Source organism: Mobula birostris, chromosome 6 (genome assembly GCF_030028105.1).
Source record: "Mobula birostris isolate sMobBir1 chromosome 6, sMobBir1.hap1, whole genome shotgun sequence".
Classification (NCBI taxonomy): domain Eukaryota; kingdom Metazoa; phylum Chordata; class Chondrichthyes; order Myliobatiformes; family Myliobatidae; genus Mobula; species Mobula birostris.
The window spans coordinates 175270682-175292048 of record NC_092375.1 but is presented as its reverse complement, the minus strand read 5'-3'; the positions used below and the strand labels follow the sequence as shown (position 1 = coordinate 175292048).

The 21367-nt window shown below is 42.8% G+C and overlaps 1 protein-coding gene across 3 annotated transcripts in view; it reads right to left on the bottom strand.

Annotated features, from left to right (window-relative positions):
- The window catches only part of galnt13 (polypeptide N-acetylgalactosaminyltransferase 13), a 394116-nt gene that overhangs the window by 101558 nt on the left and 271191 nt on the right, over positions 1–21367 (bottom strand). For all 3 annotated transcript variants that reach the window (XM_072261955.1, XM_072261953.1, XM_072261954.1), the window contains exon 7: positions 8370–8487. In XM_072261955.1, coding sequence (XP_072118056.1) covers positions 8370–8487 — 118 coding nt within the window. The remainder of the gene's footprint in view (positions 1–8369; positions 8488–21367) is intronic.

Sequence of the window (21367 nt, the reverse complement as noted above, 5' to 3'; positions counted from 1 at the left end):
GGATGAAGAAGTGGAGGGATGGGTTAGTAAATTTGCTGATGACACGAAGGATGGGCGTGTTGTTGATAGTGTGGAAGGCTGACAGAGGATACAGGAGGACATTGATAGGATGCAAAACTGGGCTGAGAAGTGGCAGATGGAGTTCATCCCAGATAAGTGTGAGGAGGTTCATTTTGGTAGATCAAATATGATGGTAGAATATAGTATTAATGGTAAGACTCTTGGCAGTGTGGAAGATCAGAGAGATCTTGGGGTCTGAGTCCATAGGACACTCAAAGCAATTGTGCAGGTTGACTCTGTGGTTAAGAAGGCATACGGTGCGTTGGCCTTCATCAATCGTGGAATTGAATTTAGGAGCTGAGAGGTAATGTTGCAGCTATATAGGACCCCACTTGGAGTACTGTGCTCAGTTCTGGTCACCTCACTACAGGACGGATGTGGATACTATAGCGAGTACAGAGGAGATTTACAAGGATGTTGCCTGGATTGAAGGGCATGCCTTATGAGAATAGGTTGAGTGAACTCGGCCTTTTCACCTCGGAGAGACAGACGATGAGAGATGACCTGACAGAGGTGTATAAAATGATGAGAGGCATTGATCATGTGGATAGTCAGAGGCATTTTACAGGGCTGAAATGGCTAACACGAGAGGGCATAATTTTAAGGTGCTTGGAAGTAGGTACAGAAGAGGTGTTTCAGTAAGTTTTTTTTTATGCAGCGAGTGGCGAGTGTGTGGAATGGGCTGCCGGCAACGGTGGTGGAGGCGGATACGATAGGGTCTTTTAAGAGACTCCTGGATAGGTACATAGAGCTTAGAAAAACAGAAGGCTTTGGGTAACCCTAGGTAATTTCTAAGGGAAGAACGTGTTCGGCACAGCTTTGTGGGCCGAAGGGCCTGTACTGTACTGTAGGTTTTCTATGTTTCTATATTAATTGTGATGAAAATCCTTAGAAAAATGGCAACAATCTAGAAACCATCCAGAAGCTGTTACTGTGAGATAACAAGGGTCAGAGCCGTCTCTATTTCCTGAGGAGACTGAGGTCCTTTAACATCTGCCGGACGATGCTGAGGATGTTTTACGAGTCTGTGGTGGCCAGTGCAATCATGTTTGCTGTTGTGTGCTGGGGCAGCAGACTGAGAGTAGCAGACACCAACAGAATCAACAAACTCATTCGTAAGGCCAGTGATGTTGTGGGGATGGAACTGGACTCTCTGATAGTGGTGTCTGAAAAGAGGATGCTGTCTAAGTTGCATGCCATCTTGGACAATGTCTCCCATCCACTACATAATGGACTGGTTGGGCACAGGAGTACATTCAGCCAGAGACTCATTCCACCGAGATGCAACACAGAGCGTCATAGGAAGTCATTCGTGCCTGTTGCCATCAAACTTTACAATTCCTCCCTTGGAGGGTCAGACACCCTGAGCCAATTGGCTGGTCCTGGACTTATTTCCTGGCACAATTTACATATTTACATATTACTATTTAACTATTTATGGTTTTATTACTATTTATTATTTATGGTGCAACTGTAACGAAAACCAATTTCCCCCGGGATCATAAAGTATGACTATGACCATGACTACGTTTCAAAGTTTTATACATTTCTAAGATTCTTTCGTGCCATTTTTCGGACATGCAATAGGCATTATTAAACACTACTTCTAAGGTTCTAAAATAGTACAGGTCCTAAGTTATTGACCAGATAGGGATCTAAATATTTAAATATATTTCACTATAACATATTTATGCATGCATTTTCACCAAATAACCTTCACTTTTTAGATAATTGTGGTCAACTGGAGCAACCATGGAAATCAAAGTATTAGTGGTTAGCCTTGGGTGTTATTACAATGTCATACATAGCTGTTCCTTATTTCATGAACTGTCCTTTCTTAAACAATTCCCTTCCTTTAGTCAATGGTCAGCTCCTTTGTTTTGCTGACGTTTCTATTTTCTTTCTGTACTCAGACTCACTACTATTTGAGAAACAGCCCTCAATGGTGTATCACCATGGAAAGAGAGTCAGAGCAGAATATTGCCACACAGTCACCAGTGTACAGGAAGTAGAGATGGGCAACTAAGGCCACAGCCTTGTGAGGAATTCTTAAGGATGAGCTTATGGAGTACTTGGTGACACAGGATAAGATAGGACAAAGTCAGCATGGTTTCCTTAAGGGAAAATCTTGCTTGATGAACTTATTGGAATTCTTTGAGGAGATTACAAGTAGGATAGGTAAAGGGGATGCAGTGGATGTTGTATATTTGGACTTTCAGAAGCCCTCTGACTAGGTGCCGTACATGAGGCTGCTTAACAAGTTAACAGCCCATGGTATTACAGGAAAGTTATTGGCATGGTTAGAACTTTGGCTGATTAGTAGGATGCAGCGAGTGGGAATAAAAGGATTCTTTTCTGGTTGGCTGTCAGTGACTAGAGGTGTTAGCAGGGTCAGTGTTGGACCGCTTCTTTTAAAGCTGTATATGAATGATTCAGATGATGGAATAGATGGCTTTGTTGCCAAGTTTGCAGATGATTTGAAAATTGGTGGAGAGGCAGGTAGTGTTGAGGAAACAGGAAGGCTGAAAAAGGACTTAAGACAGATTCAAGAATGGGCAAGAGACCTGGAAAATGCACAGTTATGCACTTTGGTAGTAGAAATAAATGTGTAGACTATTTTCTAAATGGGGAGAAAATCCAAAAATCTGAGATGCAAAGGGTCTTGGAAGTCCTCGTGCAGAACACCCTAAACATTAACTTGCAGGTTTAATCTGTGGTGAGGAAGGCAAATGCAATATTTGCATTCATTTCAAGAGATCTCGAATACAAGAGCAGGGATGTGATGCTGAGGCTTTATAAGGCACTGGTAAGGCCTCACCTTGAGTATTGTGAATAGTTTTGGGCTCCTCATCAAGGAAGAAATGTGCTGGCATCGGGGACACTTCAAAGGCGGTTCACAAGGATGATCCCAGGAATGAAAGGGTTACCACACGAGGAACGTTTGATTGCTCTGGATCTTTACTCACTGGAACTTAGAAGGATGAGGGGGTATCTCATTGAAACCTTTCAAACGTTGAAAGGCCTAGACAGAGTTTATGTGGAAAGGCTGTTTCCCATGTGAGGGAGTCTAGGACAAGAGGGCACAGCCTCAGGATAGAGAGGCATCCATTTAAAATAAATATACAGATAAATTTCTTTAGCCAGAAGGTGGTGAATTTGTGAAATTTTTTCCAACAGGCAGCTGTGGAGGTCAGGTCATTGGGTGTATTTAAGGTAGAGATTGATAAGCTATTGATTGGCTATGGGTCAAAGGTTACGTGGAGAAGGCCATGGAGTGGGGCTGAGGAGGAGGAAAAAAGATCAGTTGTGATTGATTGGCAAAGCAGACTCAATGCACCAGATGGCCGAATTCTGCTCCTATTTCTTATGGAATTATTGCTAAAAATAATCATGGAAGAGGTGTTACTGTCTATTCTTCCTGCTTGCATTCTGTTGTTCAGGAAATCAAGGATCCAATCCACTTGCATGGGAGGTGCTGAGTTCCATGTCTATTGGATGAGCTTGCTTGGAATAACACGGATTGAAGGCTGAGTTGTAGTCGATAAACAATAGTCTGACATAGGTGTCTCTACTGTCCAAGTGCTACATAGATAAGTATAAAGCCAGGGAGATGATGTCTCCCATAGATCTGTTTTGTTGGAAAGTGAATGCAGTGGTTTTAGTTTAGTTTTATTCTCCCATTCAAAGAATTCATAAAAGACATCGAGCTCATCTGGGAGTGAAGCATCACAGCCATTCATGATGTTAGGTTGGCCTTGTAGAAAGTAGTGGCCTGTAAACACTGCAAAAACTGACATGCATCTGATTCCATCTCGAATATCAACCCAAATTGTTTTTTTGCTCTTAAAACAGCCTTCCTTATGTCGTACCCGGACTTCTTATATAGTTCTGGATCACCAAACTTGAAATCTGCTGATCAAGCCCTCAGCAGACTACTAATCTCTTGGTTCATCCATGGCTTTTGGTTTGTATATATGTCTGGTATGTTCCCGAAGGCACACACTCATCCACACAGGTCTTGAAGAAGCTGGTGATAACGGAGGTGTATTCATTCAGATCTGAAGATGAATCGTTGAAAATCGTCTAGTCCATTGATGCTAAGCAGTCCTGAAAAGCTCCTCCATCTCCCTTGACCATAACTTTTTTGTCTTCACCACTGGTACTGTGGTCTTTAGTCTCTGCCCTGACGCCGGGAATAGAAGTACACCTGGGTGATCGGACTTTCCAATGTATGGGTGTGAGAGGCCATAGTTAACATTCTTGATGGTTGCATGATAGTGGTCACGTCTGTTGGCTCCCCTGGTTTCACATAATGCTCTGCTCCCCCCAAGGTGCGCGCCTTTGTGCGCGCACTCATCTTTTACTTCTAGCGCACAAAAAGGAATTTAAACAGTGCACAAGAGGTTGCAACCCTCCACCTCATTGGCGTGTTAAGAATATTTCACAATTACACACAATCACATCTCCTTTTCCAGCTTCTGATGCAGACGGTGCTGACAATGTAGAGTTTGTGATGATTTGTCTGCAGGTTTTAGAACTGGCTTATGTTTTTATTGAAGAAATTATTGATTCACTATGTCAAATACCAAAGAAGCAAAGAACGTGAAGTGCAAAAGAACTGCTAGCTCACTTAAAGTGGAATGGCTTAATGAAACAGTAGAAACTGCTCCACTGAGAGCTCATGAAGTCAAGAACATGCAGCTACGAGAAATATTTATGTATAATCCAGAAAATGGTGTTATCTGTGTGTATTGTCACGATGCAAAAGTTGCTGGAGAATTTGCATGTGGGAAGAAGTGGAGTGATATTTGGAAACATGACATTTTAAAGCATCATTTAGCAAGCAAATCATATATAGATGCTGCATACATGCTACAGGCCTTCCTTACCTGCTGCAGGCCTGCTATGTATGATTTTTGAGGGTGCACATGTTCAAGACCGAAAAAGATCGAACCCAGAAGAGATCAAAGTTCTTTTTGACAATATTTTTCTAGTTGTTAAAATGATTACCTCTATATATAAAATTCAGTGCAAGCATGCTGTTGTCATTGGGCAAAAAATTGCACAGCACAAGATTCTTGCGCACACTATTTATTACAAATTAGAGGGAGCATTGGTTCCACAGTTGATATGTTGATAGTAATTGTTCAGGGCAGATAAGATCCTCAAATTAAAACAGGAAGAGGTTCAAAATGTCTGCAAATACCCCCACCAGTGGTTCTGCTCAGGATCTAACAACACAGCAATGGACACCATCTGGGCAGATGTTTTCCATGGGTTCACTCCCCAAAAGACTGATCTTACATCTGCACTGGTGACTACGGGTTCAGGTGTATTGGAAGCTGTTAGTGTGGTGGTGATGTTCCAAACCCTTTCTGTTGAAAGCATGCAGAGAACGCGGTTAGCTCATTGAAACGAATGCACAATTGTCAGCGATGCTGCCCAGCATTTAATTTGCTCACCGCTTACAGCAGATAAGGCCTGCCACAACTAAGCACTAGTCTTGGACTCTGTTTTGGACTAGTATGGCCTTGGCAGATCTGGTAGCTGAATATCCTGAAAAACGAAACCCAATTTCTTGTACGTTGGGGGGGGGGGGGTCACCTGAGCTAGAAGCCATGTATTCTGTGTAATGTGTTTATGTTTATTATGGTAACTAGTCACAGGAGTAGTGGGGGGGGGGGTGTTAAAAGTGAAGGGAATTACTTATGTATTCTTGTTTATTTCATGGCAGTTTGTAGCTTGGGACCGCAGAGATCATATCTTTGCAGACCTACAGGAATAATGTTCAATAGTGCTTAATTGTATGTTTGCTAATTGCTAATAAAAGATTGAAATAGGGAATTCGACTCTTTATAAGAATCATTGGAGCTGTGGGAACGTCATGCAGGCATAACAACTCTGTGGGGTCACAGGCTGGCACAAGTTGCTTTGTTTTGATTTTGGATCAATTTTTGCCACTACACCTGAGTTAAACGCCATAGTCCCAGACTTCATCGGGCAGTGGATTTCTCAGTTTATCCATGGGAAGCTGATTGTCCACTTCAGTACACAGTCCAGCACACTTACTTATGAAGTTTGTGACAGTGGTGACATATTTATCTAGGCAGGCACCTGAGTCTTAGAACATGGAGTAGTTCACCGACAAAAAGAAGTCACATACTGCTGAAGTTCATCTATTTCACCAGACTGACTGCACGACTTTCTGAACGGGGCCTCATTTTTCAGTGTGGGCAGGGCGGGTCAGTATGTATTTGGCTGTGCAGAAATGGTCAAGGATGTTTGAACCCCTAGTGCGACAGGAGACATGCTGTGGTAGTATTTTGGTAATGTACTCTTGAAGTTGGCCTCATTAACATCACCAACAATGGTGAAGGGAGCCTCAGGATATCCCGTTTGAAGGTCATTGAGATCAGGCCACACATCTGTCTGTTGTGAATTGTAGACTGCCATCAGGATAATTTAACATGACAGGTAGCAGAGGCAACCATCAGATATTGCAAGCTGCGGGAGCAGGAACTCACCAGGACTATCTTGTCTGAGCATCATGAGGTGTTGATCAGGAAGCAGAGCCTTTCACATGGGACTTTTCCTGAGGATGCAGTACGGTTCATCTGATGAACTGTATGGTGCAGGTGTAAGCTTTGTTTCAGTGAGTCAGAGCGCACATCAGCCCAACGGAACAACAGACACAATGCTATGGAGGGGATTAAGCAGTCAACATTTTGGGCCAAGAGCCTTCATCGGGGCTGAAAAGGAAGGAGGAAGAAGCCAGAATCCGAGGATAGTGGGGAAGGGAAAGAGTGCCAGCTGGCAAGTGATCAGTGAAACTTCGTGAGTGGGAAGGTGGATGGTTGAAGTGAGAAGCTGGGAGACGATAGGTGGAAGAGATAAAGGACTGAAGAAGAGGGAATCTGATTGGACAGATGGGTGGACCATGGGAGAAAAGGAAGGAGGAAGTACACCAGAGGTGTTGAGCAGATGAGGACAAGGGGTAAGAGAGAAGCCAGAATGGCGAATGGAAGAAGAAAGGAAGGGAAGAGGGAGAAATTATCTTAAGTTAGAGAAATCAATGTTCATGCCATCAGGTTGGAGGCTACCCAGATGGAATATGAGGTTTTGCTCCTCCATCCTCAGAGTTGCTTCATCATGGAAGTAGAGGAGGCCACGTATCAACATGTCAGAATGTCAATAAGAAGCAGAATTAGAATGGGTGGCCACTGGGAAATTCTACCCTTTGTGAAGGTGCTCAATGAAGCAGTCCCCAATCTTCGTTGGGTCTCATCATTGTAGAGGAGGTCGCACAGGAGCACCATGTACAGTAGATGACCCTGACAGATCCACAGGTGAAGTGTCGCCTCACCTCAAAGGACTGTTTGGGGCCCTGAATCGTGGTGAGAGAGGAGGTGAAGACACAGTTATAGCACTCCTCCAGCTTGCAGTCTCTTCTGATAGCCATTTTCATTTCTATCAACGTTATACAACGCTACTTCTTGTCCTACAGAAAATTTAACTATCCTGAAAACAGAACCAGATCTGCTTATTTTCATATTTCCAGGTTTCTAATATCACATAAATTAAGTACCATGACAGTTTGCAGATATTTTCCATCTGCATTGACAGGTGAATTACACAAGGTAATGTACCCTGTACTATAATGTTTGCCTATCTGCCACTCTTTCATTCATTCTAAACACCAAAGTTCATCTGATTCACACAAACGACCTTCCTGAATTCAGTGTCTTACTCTTGATCAAGCTGCCACTTACACAACTTTGACAAATGTAAATGAGATGCAAACGCTGAGAAAAATACATCAGTGGGTGGCCATGACTGACTTATTCAACTGAAGGAAGCACGGCTCTTAACAGGCAACAGTGGGTATTATCAAGTTTTTGGAGGATAATTATTAATAGTCCTGTGGCAACATTATCTCACTTCCAGAAACAATGTAGCAGTATTAGAGCAAAGCTTCATCAAGATAATAGGTTTCTTCATTATTTGAAATGCCAGTTACAGCACACATATAGCTCAGCAAATGCCACCTGTCACATCTTTTCAATACCAGAACGACAGAAGATACGTCCAGCTGATGAATGACCAAGGGCGGTGAATCATGCAGGTCAAAGCCCAGTTTCCTGTCACAATGCTTTCATTCGGCAATTTTCCTCTTGCACAATTCCAATTGCCAACTGTGCAAAGGGCAGCCAGTGACAACATGGAGACACAATGCTCATTAATATTCATATATGTAAAATTATGCATTATATGAATGCAAACATCTGAAATAACATGGAAGGTTCACTCACCCTAAATGACATCTCCAGATTCTCTCCACCCCATATATCCATTCCTGCATCATAGGTTCCAATTTCTTCAAAATAATTCCTGTCTATTGCAAACAAGCCTCCTGCCATGGTTGGTGTCCTAATGGAAAGATAAGGAGTCATATTTAAATCCAGTACAGACAACAGCAATTCGTGGTGTATATATAAGACTTATGATCAAATTATTTGTGAGTCACTTAATATTAATAATATAAACTTCTGAAGGGTTCTTTTTTACATTTGTTAAGTTTACTGATGCTTAGAAATCCACCTTTACAGCAAGAATTTTCTACTTCCTGAACTGGAAATGTTGGTTGAATGTGTGTGTCTGGTACAGAGAGTGTGCAATTTAAGGATTATTAGCATATACATTTAAGTTTCTTACTTATTTCACTGGTATAAAAATATTTATTTAAATCACAGCTATTTTCCATACATCTTAAAAATAAATACTACATGTCATGAATAAAACATATAATTGCTTAAACTTATTTCAGAGTGGGAGTGGGAGACTGGTGGACCTGATGTACTAAAAAATCACAATGACACTGATTAGAAGTTTGTAAGAAGCCTGCAAACACATTGCCATGATTCACCAGCCATCATTTTGGACGGTCAAGAATATTTATGCTTCCCCCCCAACACCCCCCCCCACCCAAGGAACAAGAAAAATATCCTATCTAAATAAGAAAGGCCTTTAAACAATGTATTTGAGGTACTTTTTTGATTTGTATATTCTCCATGTAGAAGCATAGCAGTAAGATTCTCATATCATTTGCAACAAACACAAATTGCTGAAGGAACTCAGCAGATCAGGCAGCATCAATGGAAATGAATAAGCAGCTGACAGTTCAGGCTGAGATTCTCCTTCAGGAATGGAAAAGAAAGGGGAAGATGCCAAAAAGGATTTGGATTTCCAACATCCGCATTTGTTGGAACAGACAACTGATAAGAGGTTTAGTTGTAGACAAAATTGATTTGCACATTCTAGTGTGATCCTCGAAATTTATTTCAGCTTAGAAAATGCAATTGAGAAGCATGGTATGTTTCTACAAATCAAATACTGTACTGAAATATTCACCTGTTCAAAAAAATCACATCAGGTGACATTAAATTCCAGGAAAATCTCAAATAAAGCTCCCACGATTATTTCTACTGTATTATGAACTTCACATATGAAAAGTTTCCAATCTACACTCTGCATTTTGAGATATTGGAAGTGTGATCCTGTTTAGAGGATATGGCATCGAGATTGGTTAGTGTCTCCAAAGCAGGAGATGCCTTTTGATCAACAAGCAATTTCTGGCTTAAAATTATTTGGAATTATAAAACTTGTTTAGGGAGTAGAAAATTGTGTTTGTTATGCAGCCAGTGGAGTTAAAATCCAAGGACCATTGCCACAATTGCAATTGATACTAGCTAGTATCTTCCATCTAAACAGAGAGAATTTTCCAAATGATCACTGGTAGTACCCTCCCTGTTCCCATCAAAAGATTCTGTAGAAAGTTGACAAATATAAAACAGGTACTGTGATCTCATGAATGTTCAGCTCACTTAGAGGCATCATCAGTGACTCATTATAAGAACTCTCCAAGACCCAGAAGCTCACAAGAAGTAAAACTTTCAGCCACGCACTTGATAATATGGAGAGGCAGGAAAGGGTTGATGATCACCAAATGGGGAGCGAGAATTGGAGGAGATAGCAGATATTTGTAGAAAGCACAAGATTGTGATTGTGGGAGATTTTAATTTACCACACATGGACTGGGAGGCCCATTCTATAAAAGGGCTGGTTGGTTTGAAGTTTGTAAAATGTGTGCAGGATAGTTTTTTGCAGCAATACATAGAGGTACCAACTAGAGAAGGGACAGTGTTGGATCTCCTGTTAGGGGATGAGATAGGTCAAGTGACGGAGGTTTGTGTTGGAGAGCACTTCAGGTCCAGTGATCACAATGCTATTAGTTTCAATATAATTACGGAGAAGGATAGGTCTGGACCCAGGGTTGAGATTTTTGATTGGAGAAAGGTTAACTTTGAGGAGATGTGAAAGGATTTAGAAGGAGTGGATTGGGACAATTTGTTTTATGGGAAGAATGTAATAGAGAAATGGAGGTCATTTAAAGGTGAAATTTTGAGAGTACAGAATCTTTAAGCTCCTGTTAGGTTGAAAGGAAAGGTTAAAAGTCTGAAAGAGCCATGGTTTTCAAGGGATATTGGAAATTTGGTTTGGAAAAAGAGAGAGGTCTACAATAAATATAGGCATGGAGTAAATGAGGTGCTCGAGGTATATAAAGAATGTAAAAAGAACCTTAAGAAAGAAATTAGAAAAGCTAGCTTTGATAAGTAAGGTGAAAATAAATCCCAAGAGTTTCTACCATTATAGCAAAAGGATAGGGAGGGATAAAATTGGTCCCTTACAGAATCAGAATGGACAGCTATGTGTGGAGCCAAAAGAGATGGGGGAGATTCTTAACAATTCCTTTTCTTTGGTATTCACTAAGGAGAAGGCTATTGAATTGTGTAAGATAAGGGAAACAGGGAAGTTATGGAAACTATGATGATTAAAAAAGAGAAAGTACTGGAGCTTTTAAGGAATATAAAGATGGATAAGTCTCCGGGTTCTGACAGGATATTCCCTAGGACATTGAGGGAAGTTAGCGTGGAAATAGCAGGGGCTCTGACAGAAATATTTCAAATGTCACTAGAAACAGGGATGGTGCCAGAGGATTGGCGTATTGCTCATGTGGTTCCATTGTTTAAAAAGGGTTCTAAGAGTAAACCTAGCAATTATTGGCCTGTGAGTTGACGTCAGTGGTTGGTAAATTGATGGAAAGTATTCTTAGAGATGGTATATATAATTAGCTGGATAGACAGGGTCTGATTAGGAACAGTCAACATGGATTTGTACGTGGAAGATCATGTTTGACAAATCTTATTGAATTTTTTGAAGAGGTTACTAGGAAAGTTGATGAGGGTAAAGCGGTGGATGTTGTATATCTGGACTTCAGTAAGGCCTTTGACAAGGTCCCACATGGAAGGTTGGTTAGGAAGGTTCAATCGTTAGGTATTAATATTGAAGCAGTAAAATGGATTCAGCAGTGGCTAGATGGGAGACGCCAGAGAGTGGTGGTGGAGAACTGTTTGTCAGATTGGAGGCCGGTGGTGTGCCTCAGGGATCTGTACTGGGTCCAATATTATTTGTCATATACATTATTGATCTGGATGATGCAGTGGTAAATTGGATGAGTAAGTATGCAGATGATACTCAGATAGGTGGAGTTGTGGATAATGAAGTCGGTTTTCAAAGCTTGCAGAGAGATTTAGGCCAGTTAGAAAAGTGGGCTGAAAGATGGCAGATGGAGCTTAATGCTGGTAAGTGTGAGGTGCTACATTTTGGTAGGACTAATCAAAATAGGACATACATGGTAAATGGTAGGGCATTGAAGAATGCAGTAGAACAGAGTGATCTAGGAATAATGGTGCATAGTTCCCTGAAGGTGGAATCTCATGTGGATAGGGTGGTGAAGAAAGTTTTTGGTATGCTGGCCTTTATAAATCAGAGCATTGAGTATAGGAGTTGGGATGTAATGTTGAAATTCTACAAGGCATTGGTGAGCCCAAATTTGGAGTATTGTGTACAGTTTTGGTCACCAAACTGTACGAAAGATGTCAACAAATTAGAGAGAGTACAGAGAAGATTTACTAGAATGTTACCTGGGTTTCATCACCTAAGTTACAGAGAAAGGTTGAACAAGTTGGGTCTTTATTCTTTGGAACATAGAAGGTTGAGGGAGGACTTAATAGAGGTATTTAAAATTATGAGGGGGATAGCTAGATTTAACGTGGATAGGTTTTTCCCATTGAAAGTGGGGGAGATTCAAACAAGAGGACAAGAGTTGAGAGTTGAAGGTCAAAAGTTTAGGGGTAACATGAGGGGGAACATCTTTACTCAGAGAGTGGTAGCTGTGTGGAACGAGCTTCCAGCAGAAGTGGTTGAGGCAGGTTCGATGTTGTCGTTTAAAGTTAAATTGGACATCTATATGGACAGGAAAGAAATGGAGGGTTATGGGCTGAGTGCAGGTCGGTGGGACTAGGTGAGAGAACGAGTTCGGTACGGACTAGAAGTGCCGAGATGGCCTGTTTTCGTGCTGTAATTGTTATATGGTTGTATCATTATACACTTGGCACAAGCTGAATACAATCCCAACATCACTTGTCTGCATCAGGGTTAGTTTGATGAAAACATTGCAAGAATTCAAGGGCAGCTTGAAACAAATTTACTGCATATGGAAAGATGACCATATGAGCCAAAGTTAAATAAGTTCTGAGTCACTGGTTATTCTTGAGTAGTCATTATCATTGGTCTTGAATTCTAGGGGCCTGAATTACTGATTTGAAAGCAGAAGATCCAATGGAATCAATGGTCCAAATACATGGAAGTGAGTACAACTGACACCTGATACTCTTATCCTTCAGCAATGGCAACCAAATGCCAATCTTCCATTTGTGGGATTCATCTTAATAGTGTATCAGCTAAAAAGATTAAATCAGAGGAAGTGAATAAGAGATTAAATTGGAAGGAAATTTATCAGAAAGCATGATAAATAACTTCAACCAAAGGGAATCTAGCCATCTGTAATGGTTGTGGGATTCAATAGCACAACTGTTGCAGATATCCACAGCATCAATATTGCACAAATATACAAGTACAATGGCTGCACGAGCAGGTCAAACGCTGTGTAACTTCAAACAAATAACTCACCTTAGTGCTGCCCATGGTATGAGAAGGCACAGGTCAGAAATGTGATAGAATACTCTTCACTTGCCTGCAGGAGTGTGGCTACAAATCTCAAGAATCAAGGCAGCTAGTAGCCCACTTGTTTAAACTGCAGGTTTTTGCAAATAAAATGGCGTGAGACTCTTCATGTTTAAAGAAACCTGCAACAGCTCATTTATCGTACTGCAAACACTGAACACAAAGCACAGCAACAGAAACTCACATAATTACATCTTCACGTCAGACCAACCTCTTGAAGTGAACCCCAACTCAAATGTCGGCTGTTGTGACTTAGGTACGTTTTCACCGATTACGTTACCCTACACAGCCTCACACCCACCCTCCTCCCCAGAATTCACTAAAGGCTGCATTGTGAGTCTGTCCAGATCTCAAATGAGTTGCCTGGCATGGGTCCGAGGTTCCATGGGTGGAGGAACCACAGGTGCCTTTGGCTCATCCAGAGGCACGTTGACAGGCTCATGGTCTGTTGTGACAGCAGGGGCATGGTAGTGGAATCCTCCAAATCTTGGTGGGTCGATTTATGGTGATCTACTGAAACGCATTCAGGTTTACCCCTCTTGTCTATGATAATAGTCTTTTCTCGCCATTCCAAAATGTGGAACCGTACATCTTAAAGGGGCCTAAGAGGATGTTGGTGTGAATCATGGCAGACGAAAACAAATGAGCCGTCATGATGGGCGGTAGGAATAGGTTTAAGGGAAATGAATTTACTGAGGAGGGTGGAACGATGCTGAGGGGCCAACCAGGCAGTCATGGCATCAGGAATAAAATCGCCTGACAGTCATAACCGCTGCCTGTAGACGAACTCAGTCGTGGACGAATGAGCATGCATGGCCATCGTCAATGCTCGAGGTATGACCTCTGGCCACCTAGTAGTACAGCCAGCCACGGTAAGGAGATGTATGAAACCACAGGGTGCGGCAGGGGGGAGACGACGACCTACAATATCCACACCGACATGGTTCACATTGACATGGTCAAACCATCACTCAGGCATCTCAAAAGGTACAAATGGTGTATGAGCATTATGGATAAATTTAACCCACTGACGTTCCACACAGGCTGCGTTCCAATCATGCACGTCCTTTCTAAAGCCGTGCCAGACAAACCACTGCAACCAACTTCTGTCAGTCCTTCCAGCCCGGATACAAGAGGCCATGTACAGAGTTAAGAACAGTTTGCATTCAGTTTGTGGGCATGATGTGCTGAGGGCAACTGGTTGAGACATCGCACAGGAGAGAAACCTCAGCTTCCCTGAACTTAATGTCAGCCAACCGCAGGCCCACGATTGCTGTTCAGTAAGCCTGAACCTCTGCGTAGTTTGGTCGGCTGAAATGCCGGCATAGTCAGGCCCTGTGTGTATGGCCTCAACAGCCAGCCGTGAGAGGCAATTAGCCCCCACATGAGTCATCTGTTGTCAGCCCCCAACCAATACATATCCCACTCTCCCTTCCTACACCTCCTCACAGTCCCCCACTCTGCTCTCATGACTATACCCCTTCCCCACATGAAACCACCACAGTGGGCTTCACAGCTGAACAGGTGAGAAGACAGCTGAAACGTCTCAACCCAAGCAAGGCTGCAGGACCAGATGGTGTCAGTACCAGGGTGCTCAAAGCCTGTGCCCCTCAGCTATGTGGAGTACTTCGCCATGTATTCAACCTGAGCCTGAGGCTCCGGAGGGTTCCTGTGCTGTGGAAGACGTCCTGCCTTGTCCCTGTGCCGAAGACGCCGCACCCCAGCGGCCTCAATGACTACAGACCGGTGGCATTGATCTCCCACATCATGAAGACCCCGGAGAGACTTGTTCTGGAGCTGCTCCGGCCTATGGTCAGGCCACACTTAGATCCCCTCCAGTTCACCTACCAGCCTCGACTAGGAGTTGAGGATGCCATCATCTACCTGCTGAACCATGTCCACGCCCACCTGGCCAAGCCAGCGAGCACTGTGAGGGTCATGTTTTTTGACTTCTCCAGTGCGTTCAACACTATCCACCCTGCTCTGCTGGGGGAGAAGCTGACAGCGATGCAGGTGGATGCTTTCCTGGTGTCATGGATTCTTGATTACCTGACTAGCAGACCACAGTACGTGTGCTTGCAACACTGTGTGTCTGACAGAGTGATCAGCAGCACTGGGGCTTCACAGGGGACTGTCTTGTCTCCCTTTCTCTTCACCATTTACACCTTGGACTTCAACTACTGCACAGAGTCTTGTCATCTTCAGAAGTTTTCTGATGACTCTGCCATAGTTGGATGCATCAGCAAGGGAGATGAGGCTGAGTACAGGGCTACAGTAGGAAACTTTGTCACATGGTGTGAGCAGAATTATCTGCAGCTTAATGTGAAAAAGACTAAGGAGCTGGTGGTAGACCTGAGGAGAGCTAAGGTACCGGTGTTTCCATCCAGGGGGTCAGTGTGGACATGGTGGAGGATTACAAATACCTGGGGATACGAATTGACAATAAACTGGACTGGTTAAAGAACACTGAGGCTGTCTACAAGAAGGGTCAGAGCCATCTCTATTTCCTGAGGAGACTGAGGTCCTTTAACATCTGCCGGATGATGCTGAGGATGTTCTACGAGTCTGTGGTGGCCAGTGCTATCATGTTTGCTGTTGTGTGCTGGGGCAGCAGACTGAGGGTAGCAGACACCAACAGAATCAACGAACTCATTCATAAGGCCAGTGATGTTGTGGGGGATGGAACTGGACTCTCTGACGGTGGTGTCTGAAAAGAGGATGCTGTCCAAGTTTCATGCCATCTTGGTCAATGTCTCCCATCCACTACATAATGTACTGGATGGGCACAGGAGTACATTCAGCCAGAGACTCATTCCACCAAGATGCAACACAGAGCGTCATAGGAAGTCATTCCTGCCTGTGGCCATCAAACTTTACAACTCCTCCCTTGGAGGGTCAGACACTCTGAGCCAATAGGCTGGTCCTGGACTTATTTCCTGGCATAATTTACATATTACTATTTAACTATTTATGGTTTTATTACTATTTATTATTTATGGCGCAACTGTAACGGAAACCAGTTTCCCCCAGGATCAATAAAGTATGACTATGACTATGACATTATTTTTCCCCTTGATGTGTTGTATAAAAGTTGTGAACTTTGACATGTAGGCCAGGCGGAGCTGTTGTCATGCAGAATAACGGTCAAATATTTTGGCCATCATGTGCACGAGATGTTTGGGGTCAATGCTGTGAAATAGCGACCCTCTAGAAGACAATGAAAATAGCAGATGGCCAGACAAAGACCGAGAACCTCAAGGTCATACATGCTGTTCCTTTTGGAGCTGGGCTGTAAAAGGTGAGCAGCTGCCAGACGCCTCTGACCAACATTTGTGCACAGCACCCACAGCATAGTCTGAAGTGTCAGTACTAACGGCTTTAGGTGCATTGGAGTGTGGGTGCACCAGAAGGGTCACATTGGAAAGAGTTTGTTTGGTATCATCAAATGCCCTGGTCATGTCCACTGAGCAGTCAAGCATGTGATTAGGGTACTGCATTTAATTGCACTATACAGGGGGAGTATAATTTCAGCAACTTGCAGAATGAAGTGATGATAGAAATCCACCATTCCTAAAAAATCCTGCAGAATTTTTGGTAACGCAAGGCGGTGGGAAATCCATAATAGTGGCTACTTTTGATGGGGAGGGGTTTTGCACCTTCCGCAGAGATACGAAGGCCAAGGAAGTCAATGGCTGACAACCCAAACTGGCATTTAGCAGGGTTAATAATCCAGCCGTGTTGGCTTAAGCACTCAGAAGTGTGTGGAGAGGAGATACTTGTTCAGATTTTGAAGTACTGGTGACAAGTATGTCATCCAGGGAAGCATAATGAAAGTTGAAGTCTTTTAATAGAGTTCAACCGCTTGAAAAGTCTGTGCGGCATTTTTCAGCCCAAACAGCATGTGCAGAAATTCAAAGAGGCCAAATGGGGTTTTCACAGCTGTTTCGGGAATGTCCTACAAGCACACAGGTACCTGACGGTAGCCCCTAACTAAGTTGACTTCGGAAAAAATTAACTTTTCAGCTAAATGTGCCTAAAAGTCTTGGATGTGTGGGACTGGGTAGCTACCGGGGGTGGTGACCTTGTTAAGGCGGTCGATGATCGACACATGGGTGACAACCACCATCGGACTTAGGGACCATATGGAAGGGCAAAGCCCAGGGATTATTCAGCTGGCACACAATGCAAAGTCTTTCCATATTGGAAAACTCAGCCTTTGCAGTTGCCAGCTTTCTGGGTCCAGTCTATGTGTGCAGGCATGGACTGGCAGGCCAGTTGTGGATATGTGGCACTTGACCCCCATGTTTTGTGATTGTAGTGGAGAATGTGGGGTTAGTGAAGTTTGGGAACCCGCCCAGCGGTCGAGTAAACTCATATGCAGAGGTGTATGTGCTTGACAGAGTCATTGTGGGGAATTTACTCAGGGAACAAGATAACAAGCCAAAGCCAGCAGTTCTTAAGATCGACTAACAGCCCTTGGGCACACAGAAAATCTGCACCAAGCAGAGGTCTAGCCACTTTAGCCAGGACAAAGTCTGATCTGTAACGTCACCCACTGAAGCAGAGCATCACCCGTCGTGTCCGGTAAGCTTCAGCACTCTTTGCCTTCTCATCAATAGGCGATGCTGGCAGCACACTCAGTTGGGCACCTATGAAAGACAGGAAGGGCTGCCCTGAAAGGGTGTTCATAATGAACAGCAGACATCCCTGACAACTGGAACCCACGGTATTCACAGACGTCCGATGTCCCGGTGTGCTGACACCGTCGAAGCTGCAGTGTGGTCGGCACTTCCTAGCGTACGCACCAAAGCGAGCCTGGTAAAAACACAGACTCTGTGTTGTCTTGTTTCTCAGCTGCGGACATGCTTATGTTGTTGCACTTGCTGACCTGGCATATTGAGGCAGTAGAAGGAAGAGGAATGATCCACCCCTGCCTGACTGAGTACAGACTGTGAGCCATTTTTGTAAGCTCCATATAGCGCTTTATGGGTGCATTAGCGAGGGCTATGTGAACTTGATCAGGCATTTGCTGCTTGAAGAGTTCTTTAAAAATTAAACAAGGAAGGTGATTTCCCAGGAGAGACAGCGTGTGGTCCATTAGCTCCAACAGCTTAGCATCCTGAGGCTGTGCAAGGAGTACAACTGTTCGGCGTGCTCAGACTCCAATAGTCTAAAAGTCTGTAAAAGGTGAGCTTCAGCAATCGGTATTCATCATGATCAGGTGGGTGTTCTCACAGCTGTGGAGGTGCTGAGCAACACTGCCTCTTTTTAAAATCTGTTGTCGTCCGCGGTGATTTCTCGCAGCACGAAATGGGCCTCGGCCTGTACAAACCAAGCAAAGGCATTTTGCTCCCAAAACTCCAGCAGTTTCAAAGCGACTGAGTTGGCTGACATGTTCAATAACTCTGGAATCATCAGGGTCACCAATATAGGTTTTTGCAAACAAAATGGCGTGAGGCATTTGAAGTTTAAGAAAAAACATAACAACTCACTTAATTTACTCCAAACACTGAACACAAAGTGCGGTAACAGATAATTATGTCATTATGTCAGACCAACTTAATGTCAGTGGCTGTGATTTATATACATTTCCACAATTACATTACCCTGCAAAACATTCACTCCCTCTCCCACTGAGGGCAATGTGGACCATCTAAAAAAATGCACTACAGTCACTTGCCAAGGCCACAAAATCTCTCTACCAAAGGCACAATCAGCAGGTGCAAGAGGACAGCACCAGAGGTACCGTACTCCTACAGTCACATTCTTCCACACTTGGGAATATACTGCTATTCCTTCATCATCACTGGACCAGTATTTTGGAAGTGTTAACTCAGAACTATGAGGCCCCTGCAGCACAATGACTGAAGCAGTTCAATAAAGTGGTTCATAATATCTTTCTCATAGGAATCCAGGGATAAGCAATAAATTCTAGCTTGCCAGTGGCACCCAAATCCGAGAAACATATAAAACCAAATAATAAAAGACAGCCAAAGTAAGGGAACAAACAGGACTTTGATCTAATTACTATTATAAAGACACGGCTACATGGTGAACCAAAGGCCTTTACGTATATTTAAGGTAGAGCTTGATAGATTCTTGATTGGTCAGGACATGAAAGGATACAGGGAAGGCAGGAGCTTGGGGCTGAGAGGAAAATTGAATCAGCCATGATGAATGGCAGAGCTGACTCAAAGGGCAAAAATGGTCTAATTCTGCTCCAATATCTTATGATCTTATGCCCAGGGTCTTGCAGTCACAAAACAATAAGTAAAACAGAAAGCTGGACTGTGGAGTGGAATGCAGAAATAGTGATGCGCTTGTGGTACTAATAATAGAAGATAATGGCATGCGTTGAATGACTTAGAAAATGGAATGAATAAGCTTGGATATAAGACATAATAAGAGAATATAGATAAGAATAATATCTACATTCCTAACCAGTTAGAGGATTAGGAAGACCGAAGAGGACTTTATAGTAACTACTATTGCACCAATATTAAGCAACTTAAATCCGCAACTATGAACAGTTTTAGGTGATAGCATGGAGGGTGCATTTAAAAAAAGTACATTTCAGATTGTTTTCCCATCACAATCCATGGAACAAGTCAGGAAATCAAATATTTTACATTCTATCTGTTACGTGAAATAAGTTAATTATTAATTGAGAGGTAATCTAGAATTGGTAAAATCAAAATATAACAGAATTCAGTATCAAGCTTAAGAATGAAGTAATGAAGTTGCAAGTGTTATCAAAGTCGCTAATAACAGCCTGTCTACCTGGGACTGAATTAATACATTCCTCCTCATCTTTTTTCTTTGATCCATCCAAAGCGTTTGAGGGAGTTAATCTCCTCCAACGGCTATCCACTGTCATTCTAGCTGGCTGGGGTAGGGTGCGAACAGGCAATTGTGACATAATCACCCCCATTTCCTACACATCCATGCCTTCCATCTGATCTCAACACAAGGAATTGTTCTCTGCTACATTCTTCATCTCGACACCAGCGTAACAAAAACAGAGCACTGGTTTCCTTGTGACCAACCAGCATCATCTATATCCTTAGAAGAGGGTATTTTCTCCAAGTGGACACTGGGAAATAGACCTGAAACGAATGTGGTTTACTTCCCCACCAATTCATCCCTTTCCTTGGCATGACTGTAAATTATGTCAATTACAATGTCACATTAGGCCTTTAGTGTACACAGCACACCCAAACTTACCCACTTACGCTTCTCTATCATAGCCCAACTTTGCACCAATTTTAGCTCATTTGCAAGTGAACCCATCATTAATTTGTTTTGCCATTTCTAAACATGAAGACTTTTGACTGACTTCCCTTGTTCTGCTCTGCATAAACATTGAGTCAGAGACTCTACTGCTTGAGCCTTAACTGGCACCACGTTCTTTTCATTCACTAACACTCCATTCATTCACCAGCACTGAAGATACAGTAAAGATACCAGAATCTGAACATTTCAAGTAAAAGGAGAGGGCATATTTAAGGATAGCATGTTCTGGAATCACCTGATTAAAATTCTCAACATATTAAGAGGAATTAATTGAGCAAATAAATAATGAACTATTTCACCTGGTTACCAGCCTGGACTAAGAGGATACCCAAAAAAATCACTTCTACACAGAGGGGTAATAAAAATCTATAGCTTACTTTTCCAAACAGTAATGGATGCTACTTATTCGTTGCATTTTGTAGCTTAGATTCAACGCTATTTAAATGAAGAAAGGCTTTCTTGTGGAGTTAGTTCACAGATATGCTATGAGCTGGGTTGACATCCCCTGTTTGTCACTGATGGGGGACAGGAGGAGATTCGTAAACTGTTGCTGACCCAAAGAGGAGTCACATTTTGCATGAGCGTCTAGAAATTTCCAACATTTGTGCAGCAAAACGCTGGACATTTCTTTTAGGAGTTACATGCCACAAATTTTATTTCTCTCATCACAGATTGACTTAACAGATGGCATTTCATGTAAAATGACAGCTTACCCTTTCAAGAGTAAAACTTGTTAAATACAACTGTTACACGGTTTTGTAATTGAGTCCTAACCTTTACTAGAAAAGGGAGAAACCAGGAAAATAAGATTGCTCCCTGTTACTATCTACACATTAATAATGCTGAGATTAATTCTGAACACTGAATTTTA